Below are 11,793 nucleotides of genomic sequence, written 5' to 3' on the forward strand. Positions count from 1 at the left end.
AGTGAATGTTGCCCTCTTTATCAGTAGTTCAGCCCTGTGCTAGCAATAAACAAGCATGGCAGTTCATTTCTAGTATTATTAGCTGCTCACCAACTGAATCAGAAATAAAAGTATGATCCTGCGTACGCAAACAAACAAACAAGCCCCCAAAAGAGGCCATTCCGTTTCAGTTTGATGCTCATAATAAATTCAAAATGACATCTCCAATTTCTCCACATTAAGAGCGGTGCTAAAAAAAAGGAAGAGGAATTGTTCTTCATCTAAGTGGAACTGATAGACAACCTCAGGTGTTTGCTTTGGGCCTTTCATTTTTGATGAAGCAGGCAGAGCTAAAAGAGCTTTTTACACAATCCACTAGGGAAGGAGGCAGTCTTTTACATACTGTAATAACACAAACATGATCATAATCCTCAGGGATGAATGCCATCAGCACTTGTCACATTGTGACTACAGAAATCGTTATTTTAAAAGGCACCATTGTCTTTAGATTGCCTTTGAAGTGTTAAATTAATACTAGATTGCTTTTAGCTTAGTATTTATAGAAATAAGGACATATAGGAATATAGTACACAAGATACGATAATATAGGACAAGATGAAAAAATGCACATGATGAAGATAAGTTAATTAAACAAACTGTTGACGAACACATGACAAGAACAAAAATATATTTTTAAAAAGTAAGACTTATAAATGTAAAAAAATAACGACTTTATTCAACAATTTCTTCTCTTCCGTATCAGGCTTTGACGTGCATTCACAAGAGTACCACGATGCATATGTGCATTCCTCTGCTTGCAAACAAGGTGCATGCATGCATGCATTGTCGTACTCTCATGAACGCATGTCATTATTTTTGTTTTCTTTGCGCACAAAAAGTTTTCTCGTAGCTTCATAAAATTAAGGTTGAACCACTGTCCAATGTCACATAGACTATTTTAACAATGTCCTTACTACCTTTCTGGGCCTTGAACGTGGTAATTGTGTTGCTGTCTATGGAGAGTTCTCGGATTTCATCAAAAATATCTTAATTTGTGTTCCGAAGATGAACGAAGGTCTTACGGGTTTGGAATGACATGAGGGTGAATAATTAATGACAGAATTTTAATTTTGGGGTGAACTAATCCTTTAATATATCAAATGTTTGAATATTTATTTTAATTTCTCACCAATTAAAATTAGGCCTATATATTTGTAAACTAAAATGAATGAATAGGACATGCATTTTTCACTAAAAATAATAGTAAAAGCAAAGCACACAAAAAAACATCAAATTCAAGACAAAAAAAAAAAACTTTCCTCCAAAACAAAAACAAATCGGTATCAACCACCATACAAGGGGATTTCATACATTTGAAATGAAAAGATTTCCTAAAGGTGTTACTTGGTCTTATTAATTTGTGTGGAAATACATTCTGTGGAAGGGACATTTGTAAACAGCCTGCGGATATCATTAGAAGCCCAACAGAATGAGCATTGGTCTGCGCTGTAATTGAAAGATAGTGGCCGCAGCTGCAGTACAGCAATCTCCGTTCACCACGCAATGATACCGATTCAAATAAAGGGTGGAGATTATTCTAGGTAGACAGAAATGTAATGATTCATTTCCTCTTTGGGTTTCTCACGATCATAATAATGGGTAAGAAAATGTGGCATTGTTGTGCACAAAGCAATAGTGCTCCTGGTGGTACCCACAGTGTGAAGTTTGAAATGTGTTCCTGTACCTCAGTTAGCTGCCAGGATACAAATGAGTCATCCAGCATCCCACGCCTGCATGCACATCCACCGTATAATAAAGCCATTTCACCCAGCATGAAATAAAAGACCATTTTCAAGTTCAGTGATTGGGTTCATAAATTCTCTCACTGCCTAAAACACACACACACGGGTGCACGTAACAGTTCACATATGCACAAGAGCACGGCAGCAAACTTACATACTGTGACACCAAGCTTGGTCAATTTCTGACATAGTGAGTAGCTCAAATCATCAGGCATGCAAAATAAACAAGACTTGCTAAATAAATTAAGCAAACAAAACAGATATAATTGCACATTACATTACAAAATATCACAGGAATAGTTCACCCAAAAATTAACATTTGCTGAAAATGAATCCTCAGATCATCCAAGATGTAGATGAGTTTGTTTCTTCATCAGAACAGATTTGGAGAAATTTAGCATCACTTGCTCACCAACGGATCCTCTGCAGTGAATGGGTGCCGTCAAAATGAGAGCTCAAACAGCTGATAAAAACATCACAGTAATCCACAAGTAATCAACACGACTCCAGTCCATCAGTTAACGTCTTGTGAAGCATGCATGTTTGTAATGAACAAATCCATCAAGATGATTTTAACTTCAAACCATTGCTTTTGGCTAAAATACAAGTCCATAATATTGCTCCATACTATCCATAATATTGTTTTCTCCAGTGAAGCATCTCATCTGAATCAGGAGCAAAATAAGCATAGAGCAAGCAAGTGAAAGCTGTCCAAAACTGTTCTAAACTAATATGTCTGTGGATTTTGATGTGACAGGACAACAGGGGATGGATTTTTCAATGCAGGAAGCAATATTATGGATTATGGATTTTGGCCAGAATCGATGGTTTAAATTTAAAATGCCTTAATGATGGATTTGTTTCTTACAAACATTTAGCTTTTTGCATCACAAGATATTACCTGATGCACTGGAGTTGTGGAGTTTTTATCAGCTGTTTGGACTCTTATTCTGACAGCACCCATTCACTGCAGAGGATACATGAAGAATGCATTCCTATGAAGAAAAAAGTTTGCCTCTCAGATGTCCTGAGGTTGAGTAAACTTTAAGCAAATTTTCATTTTTGGGTGAACTATTCCTTCAAAGAAAGTCATTAAAAGCACGTGAAGTAGAAGCATGATGCCATTTGATTTTCACAGTATTCAACCTGAAGGACCCCTGCCAGCCCAGCCACTTCAACACACAATAAAGCTGCCAACTTCAACTATTATCCTGATTATAAGCTCATTTTTATTCCATAAAGCATTGAATGCAATGCATGCTTTTCATGCTGTAGTTTAACACTGCACAAGTAACCATCCCTCCTCTAACACACATTTTAATCAAAGTTGCGTGCACCTTTAACAAGTGATTCAACGGCCGTTACATCTTAGTTCCAATGTTAATCCCTTGTCATAACCTTTGTGGCAATGCATTAGTCATAAAAATCATAAACTGTTGCCATAGACACTAATTAGCTTGCCAGGATGTTTTTAACAGGAGCATGAATTAAATTTGCCTAACAATGCATTGCCTAGAGGTTTCTCTCCTCATTTAAATAATGAAGAACAAATATGGTTAATTGGAGTTTGTTTGTTTGTTTTACGGTAATAAAGTTGTATGATTATTCCTTCCCACACTTTATTAAGAAAAAAAACATGTCTTTTTGTGATGTAAATGTGATGCAAACAAGAATTCTGGCAAAGCTGTTCTTTTCACTGATTTGGTTTGTCAATAAAACTACTAGAATCTACATTTCTTCTGCACCTTTCCATTCTTTAATCACAAATACCTGAATATTGTGTGATTCAACAGCACCCTCTAGTGTGTGCCATGATGGTTACATGATTGTTGCTATGCTATTCAAAGCTACAGCGTTAGCTATTAACAATCATGTTACTTGAGCACTAACTCTGGCTCTCTTCTCCACAATCAAGGTGTCTGTCAATCCGAAGAATAAGTGCAGAATTACATAACCTGACTTGACCTCAGATTCCCATGCACAATATAACAACACTAATGAAACACAGCGATTTTTTTATTTGGAAATAATGTGCATTTCATATCAAAAGCAAACCACAGAATCTCTTTTAAAACAAGATGACTGCAGATGAGCAAAAATCCTCCACCAGGTCTCTGAACCATTTATCAGTTCATAGATAAACAAAGCTATGGAGAAAGTCAGAGTCTGCTAATGGAAAGGTGAACTGAGGTGAAGGGAAGAGAAAGTCTGTCAATCTTCATACATTCTTTGAATGTTTATGACAGTGAAATTATAGACGCTCACTTGACAGAAGCCTGTTAATTTAAGTTATTCATATTAAGTTACACAAAAGCAAGAATACCAACAAGGTAGCCATAGCAAATGTTTCTATTTGGCAAAAATATTCACATTTTGTCCTTGCTTCTTTTTGGCAATTTTATGCAGAACTGATTATTTTAGTGCTAAGAGTCTCTTGTGAATAAGAACCTATTTTAAGAGCAAAAATCTTACCTTGAAACTGATGCTTATTCTGCCTACCTACTCTTTCTTGACATGGACACCATTTTTATTATTATTAGTCTGGCTGTTTACGCCGTTTGAGTTCAGCTTCCCTTCTGCCATCATTTTTTTAATGTGGTCATGTGGCCCCTTCCCCATCAAGGCTGAAGGATAGCGGTAGGAGCCTCCGATGCGGTCCCACAGGGTGAAGTACTGCCCGTAGTTGTAGTCGAAGAAGAGGTGGTGGTCTGTGTGGTGAGCTGAACCGTTGATGACGTGTTCCATCAGGTTGGGCACGCGGTAGTCTCCGTCGTGGATGGAAATGGTCCATATGTTGACGAACACATACAGGACTAAGTAGAGAATCTTGTGTGGGGGAAGAGGAAGGGGTAGATGTGGTATGGCAGGCCCTGAACAAATCCGTCCACGGGGTGGAAAGCGTGGCTGGCGAACGGAGTGGGGATCTTCCACACATGATGTGGTTTGTGAAAATACTGTATATGAGGGAAAAGATTAAAACAAAAAGTAAGTTAAATGGAGCTGAGAGTACTACACTTTTATTGGCAGCTGAAAGCATGTTCAAAAATAGATCAAATATGTTGTATTTTGAACCATGTAGGTGTGTCATTATTACTGTCATCTGTAATCATCAATATCAATCAATCAATAATCAATCATCAATAATCATCTGTATGATTATTATGTACCTATCATACAGATGTTAATATGGTGGTTAAAATATTAAATTCACATTTTTTATAAAGATGAAAACAGTTAATTTTCAACTTTTTATTCAATATCACAAAGTGAATTAGGTGAATTTAAAATCATCTCACTAATTAAAGCTTATATTGTCATTTTTGCACCAGATACTGAGCAACTTTTAAAACAGTGAAACAATAAAATATAAATATTATATGAAAAAAAAAAAACGTAAAAAATGTGACTGAATTGTTTAAGTTGAAGTTTTAAAACGACAAATTGAACCCAAAATAAAAGACATTAAAGGATTAAAAAATGACAATAGTGCATAAAATCACCAAAACACACTAACAAAAATTAAAACTGAAAATAAACTCTAATTCAAATGTTAATACCATCATAGTACATAAACAATTCTAAAATAACATTTAATTACATAAAACAAACATAAAATAACAAAATTAGATTTTCTCTTTATTATTTACTTTCTCATCATTTTCAAAGCATGTTTTCTTTGAGAATATTGTTTCAATAGGTTAAGATTTCCAGTGTCCTCAATAATATCACCCTGTTAATAAAACATCACAGTAATCCACAAGTAATCAACACGACTCCAGTCCATCAGTTAACGTCTTGTGAAGCATGCATGTTTGTAATGAACAAATCCATCAAGATGATTTTAACTTCAAACCATTGCTTTTGGCTAAAATACAAGTCCATAATATTGCTCCATACTATCCATAATATTGTTTTCTCCAGTGAAGCATCTCATCTGAATCAGGAGCAAAATAAGCATAGAGCAAGCAAGTGAAAGCTGTCCAAAACTGTTCTAAACTAATATGTCTGTGGATTTTGATGTGACAGGACAACAGGGGATGGATTTTTCAATGCAGGAAGCAATATTATGGATTATGGATTTTGGCCAGAATCGATGGTTTAAATTTAAAATGCCTTAATGATGGATTTGTTTCTTACAAACATTTAGCTTTTTGCATCACAAGATATTACCTGATGCACTGGAGTTGTGGAGTTTTTATCAGCTGTTTGGACTCTTATTCTGACAGCACCCATTCACTGCAGAGGATACATGAAGAATGCATTCCTATGAAGAAAAAAGTTTGCCTCTCAGATGTCCTGAGGTTGAGTAAACTTTAAGCAAATTTTCATTTTTGGGTGAACTATTCCTTCAAAGAAAGTCATTAAAAGCACGTGAAGTAGAAGCATGATGCCATTTGATTTTCACAGTATTCAACCTGAAGGAACCCTGCCAGCCCAGCCACTTCAACACACAATAAAGCTGCCAACTTCAACTATTATCCTGATTATAAGCTCATTTTTATTCCATAAAGCATTGAATGCAATGCATGCTTTTCATGCTGTAGTTTAACACTGCACAAGTAACCATCCCTCCTCTAACACACATTTTAATCAAAGTTGCGTGCACCTTTAACAAGTGATTCAACGGCCGTTACATCTTAGTTCCAATGTTAATCCCTTGTCATAACCTTTGTGGCAATGCATTAGTCATAAAAATCATAAACTGTTGCCATAGACACTAATTAGCTTGCCAGGATGTTTTTAACAGGAGCATGAATTAAATTTGCCTAACAATGCATTGCCTAGAGGTTTCTCTCCTCATTTAAATAATGAAGAACAAATATGGTTAATTGGAGTTTGTTTGTTTGTTTTACGGTAATAAAGTTGTATGATTATTCCTTCCCACACTTTATTAAGAAAAAAAACATGTCTTTTTGTGATGTAAATGTGATGCAAACAAGAATTCTGGCAAAGCTGTTCTTTTCACTGATTTGGTTTGTCAATAAAACTACTAGAATCTACATTTCTTCTGCACCTTTCCATTCTTTAATCACAAATACCTGAATATTGTGTGATTCAACAGCACCCTCTAGTGTGTGCCATGATGGTTACATGATTGTTGCTATGCTATTCAAAGCTACAGCGTTAGCTATTAACAATCATGTTACTTGAGCACTAACTCTGGCTCTCTTCTCCACAATCAAGGTGTCTGTCAATCCGAAGAATAAGTGCAGAATTACATAACCTGACTTGACCTCAGATTCCCATGCACAATATAACAACACTAATGAAACACAGCGATTTTTTTATTTGGAAATAATGTGCATTTCATATCAAAAGCAAACCACAGAATCTCTTTTAAAACAAGATGACTGCAGATGAGCAAAAATCCTCCACCAGGTCTCTGAACCATTTATCAGTTCATAGATAAACAAAGCTATGGAGAAAGTCAGAGTCTGCTAATGGAAAGGTGAACTGAGGTGAAGGGAAGAGAAAGTCTGTCAATCTTCATACATTCTTTGAATGTTTATGACAGTGAAATTATAGACGCTCACTTGACAGAAGCCTGTTAATTTAAGTTATTCATATTAAGTTACACAAAAGCAAGAATACCAACAAGGTAGCCATAGCAAATGTTTCTATTTGGCAAAAATATTCACATTTTGTCCTTGCTTCTTTTTGGCAATTTTATGCAGAACTGATTATTTTAGTGCTAAGAGTCTCTTGTGAATAAGAACCTATTTTAAGAGCAAAAATCTTACCTTGAAACTGATGCTTATTCTGCCTACCTACTCTTTCTTGACATGGACACCATTTTTATTATTATTAGTCTGGCTGTTTACGCCGTTTGAGTTCAGCTTCCCTTCTGCCATCATTTTTTTAATGTGGTCATGTGGCCCCTTCCCCATCAAGGCTGAAGGATAGCGGTAGGAGCCTCCGATGCGGTCCCACAGGGTGAAGTACTGCCCGTAGTTGTAGTCGAAGAAGAGGTGGTGGTCTGTGTGGTGAGCTGAACCGTTGATGACGTGTTCCATCAGGTTGGGCACGCGGTAGTCTCCGTCGTGGATGGAAATGGTCCATATGTTGACGAACACATACAGGACTAAGTAGAGAATCTTGTGTGGGGGAAGAGGAAGGGGTAGATGTGGTATGGCAGGCCCTGAACAAATCCGTCCACGGGGTGGAAAGCGTGGCTGGCGAACGGAGTGGGGATCTTCCACACATGATGTGGTTTGTGAAAATACTGTATATGAGGGAAAAGATTAAAACAAAAAGTAAGTTAAATGGAGCTGAGAGTACTACACTTTTATTGGCAGCTGAAAGCATGTTCAAAAATAGATCAAATATGTTGTATTTTGAACCATGTAGGTGTGTCATTATTACTGTCATCTGTAATCATCAATATCAATCAATCAATAATCAATCATCAATAATCATCTGTATGATTATTATGTACCTATCATACAGATGTTAATATGGTGGTTAAAATATTAAATTCACATTTTTTATAAAGATGAAAACAGTTAATTTTCAACTTTTTATTCAATATCACAAAGTGAATTAGGTGAATTTAAAATCATCTCACTAATTAAAGCTTATATTGTCATTTTTGCACCAGATACTGAGCAACTTTTAAAACAGTGAAACAATAAAATATAAATATTATATGAAAAAAAAAAAACGTAAAAAATGTGACTGAATTGTTTAAGTTGAAGTTTTAAAACGACAAATTGAACCCAAAATAAAAGACATTAAAGGATTAAAAAATGACAATAGTGCATAAAATCACCAAAACACACTAACAAAAATTAAAACTGAAAATAAACTCTAATTCAAATGTTAATACCATCATAGTACATAAACAATTCTAAAATAACATTTAATTACATAAAACAAACATAAAATAACAAAATTAGATTTTCTCTTTATTATTTACTTTCTCATCATTTTCAAAGCATGTTTTCTTTGAGAATATTGTTTCAATAGGTTAAGATTTCCAGTGTCCTCAATAATATCACCCTGTTAATCTGTTGTAATATTACTCTTTATTACCATCTTATTCATTTTCTTGCCCGTTGTTAATTAATAAACTATAAGTAACTGAGCTTGACCAGGGCATATTTACTTTAAATTAAATATTTACTATCTACTTATATATATATATATATATATATATAAACACTACATAACAGGAATTTACCCATCTTTGCTCATATTTACCTAAATGTCAACGCAAGGCAGTTCATATATATATATATATATATATATATATATATCTTAAATACCTTATATATCAACTTGTGGTGAAGGAATCTGTGAACCCAGTAAATGCACATGTCAGTGAAGAACAGGAAAGAGACCATGCTGAAAATCAGTCCTGACCATCCTGAAAAACAAGCAGAAATAGTATGAGATGGTTATGCCCATAGCAACATGATTATCTAAAGCACATCTGACAGGCTGCATCACTGGCGCTTTCTACAATTAGGGCTGTCAGTTTGTTGCATCCAGATTCAATCATTTTTAATGTTTCTGGCCTAGCTTTCCTTAAAGTTTAAAAACTCGTGGTTTCCACATATCCAGCACTTTATATACCTATTTGATAAAGCAAAGGACCTCACCGAGTGGCGATTCATCGACACTGTCATACAGTTTGCTGTATCCTCTGACCTCGGCGAAAAACAGTGCTACTGTTGGTACACTGATCCAGGGCAAAGACCACAGAGCATACCTTATTTCACGTTGCACCTGGTTCTGTGGACAAAAATAGAACAAAAAACATACACATATATTATATACGTATATAAATATGTGACCCTGGACCACAAAACCATTCATAAGGGTCAATTTTTTTTAATTGAGATTTATAAGCTTTCCATTTATGTATGGTTTGTTAGGATAAGACAATATTTGGCAGAGATACAACTATTTGAAAATCTGGAATCTGAGGTTGCAAAAAAATCTAAATATTGAGAAAATCGCCTTTAAATTTGTCCAAATGAAGTTCTAGCTATGAAGATTACTAATCATAAATGAAGATTTGATATATTTACGGTAGGAAATTTACAAAATATCTTCATGGAACATGGTCTTTACTTAATGTCCTAATGATTTTTGGCATAAAAGAAAAATCTATAATTTTGACCCATACAATGTATTTGTGGCTATTGCTACAAATATACCCCAGAGACTTAAGACTGGTTTTGTGGTCCAGGGTCACATATACTGCTTTTAAAGACTGTAGATTGCTAGATGGAGAAACAAACCTCCAAAAATTGAGGGTGTTGCATTAATTTGTGGTCAAAAATGAAGAAGTAGCTCAAAGCACCCAGGCCTAGATATAAGATCGCAGCACCCAGGTTGGTGACCACCATCAAGCCGATGATCTGCCGCAGAGGCTCGTCCTCCAGCCATGATGAGGGATACACGTATGGAGTGAAGAAGTAATAATCTGCAACGTTGAGCACAAGGTCCATCTTTGACCCTATGAGTTGGACACAAGTGTTATTAACTGTCTAAAATGTGAATGAACAAAAAGGCCTTTAAATAATTAACTTAATGAATGCAGAGTATTATTGTTGATAATACATGTTCATGTCTGAACCCAAATGCTGTAATTGTAGGAAACAATCAGCTCACCTGTAAAGGTGCTTTTGAAGACACACCAGATGAGAAAATACGTGAGGTTAAAAGCCTCACAGAGGCCGTCCTTCTGCTCTCACTGTAGAAACACAAACTGACGCAGCCAATAGCGGCTCACTTCCTCGCAGCGCGAGGCCGTTTCTTGACATCTCATTGGACAGATGCGAGATTTGGTCATGGCGTTAGTGATAGGAGGTCCAACTCTTTTCTGCGACTCGGTTCTTTTGAACAGTTCGTCTAGAAGAACCGGTTGAAAACAGATTCAATTATTCTTTGACGTCGTTACGTATAATTGCATCATCACGAAGCGCACATCTTGTTCTTTGTGACTTTCTCGATTGGCTTTTATTATTAATTATTGTTATTGTATTTAAATCTGCCTCAGTTCAGTTTGTTATAGACATAATTCAGTCATTTAGAAAATAAATATAATTTAGATTTCCAATAGGCTAAACAACTCTAAATTCATTTCCATCTGAAATGTTTTTGTTCGTTTTAGTAAAACCAACTCTGCATAGAGCTGTAATACATATTTTATACCTAGTAAACATTTCCGTCACGTTTTGTTCGTAACAATTTGTGAACGATTCAATTAGACGAGGTTTGTGAACCGGTTGAAAAGAATCAATGAAAAGGTCCGTTCATAAACCGTACACCGCTGTATGGCGTTAACTTACAGATGAATCATAGTCTGTTAAAGAAACATTGTGATTACTCAGTTTCAATTAATCACATCGGCTCGACTATGTTGTAGAAAAATAGTTATGTAGGCAGAAAAGGTCCAATGAATAGGAGATATCGTCATCAAAGAGCGACATAACAACAAACGGCAGCGCTGGACAGAAGACTGCACGGGTCTGTATTACTACTTTTACTAAGATCATTTAATAGCTTTCATAATAAGAGTACTTTTATGACATCCATGCACTGCATAACTTACGATAGATAGAGTGTTTCAACGTAGTTTGATCTTTTGATTGTGTACCGAAGTCTGATCATGGACAGTGAAGTGCAGAGAGATGGAAGAGTTCTCGATCTCACAGATGATGCCTGGAGAGAAGACAGACTGCCATATGAGGATGTCACAATCCCACTGGTAAAACTTCACATCTACAGTTTTGATATGTGCATTTTGAATTACGTACGTTAAAATGTATTATCTTAAAGCTGCACTCCGTAACTTTTTTTGGTTAAAAATGATCCGAAATCAATATTTGAGCAAGTATATAACCAGCCAGTGTTCAAAACTATCTCCTTACTTTAGCCCGATTCACATCGGTTATCTTATGATAATGTTTTTTTTTATTTGAGTGGTACGGTAGGTTTTCGCGGGAAATTCGAGCATGGCACTGCGTCATTACGTCACGTCTGTAAACATAAAGAAGTTGTC

General features: G+C 35.6%; 1 protein-coding gene and 2 pseudogenes across 1 annotated transcript in view; 1 reads left to right on the forward strand and 2 right to left on the reverse strand.

The window, feature by feature from the left end:
- Window positions 1-3,779: 3,779 nt before the first annotated feature.
- LOC107693512 (lathosterol oxidase-like) lies at window positions 3,780-4,741 on the reverse strand (annotated as a pseudogene).
- A 2,307-nt stretch (window positions 4,742-7,048) lies between these two features.
- Window positions 7,049-10,501, reverse strand: LOC107693523 (lathosterol oxidase-like; annotated as a pseudogene).
- Window positions 10,502-11,027: 526 nt separating this feature from the next.
- The window catches only part of LOC107693524 (anaphase-promoting complex subunit 13-like), a 3,792-nt gene continuing 3,026 nt past the window's right edge, over window positions 11,028-11,793 (forward strand). Inside the window, exons 1-2 of the mRNA XM_016492940.1 lie at window positions 11,028-11,258; window positions 11,394-11,499. Of these exons, the coding sequence (XP_016348426.1) occupies window positions 11,401-11,499 (99 nt within the window). The 5' untranslated portion in view covers window positions 11,028-11,258; window positions 11,394-11,400. The remainder of the gene's footprint in view (window positions 11,259-11,393; window positions 11,500-11,793) is intronic.

The sequence above is a fragment of the Sinocyclocheilus anshuiensis genome, unplaced genomic scaffold (assembly GCF_001515605.1).
Source record: "Sinocyclocheilus anshuiensis isolate Anshui unplaced genomic scaffold, SAMN03320099.WGS_v1.1 scaffold1208, whole genome shotgun sequence".
NCBI lineage: Eukaryota > Metazoa > Chordata > Actinopteri > Cypriniformes > Cyprinidae > Sinocyclocheilus > Sinocyclocheilus anshuiensis.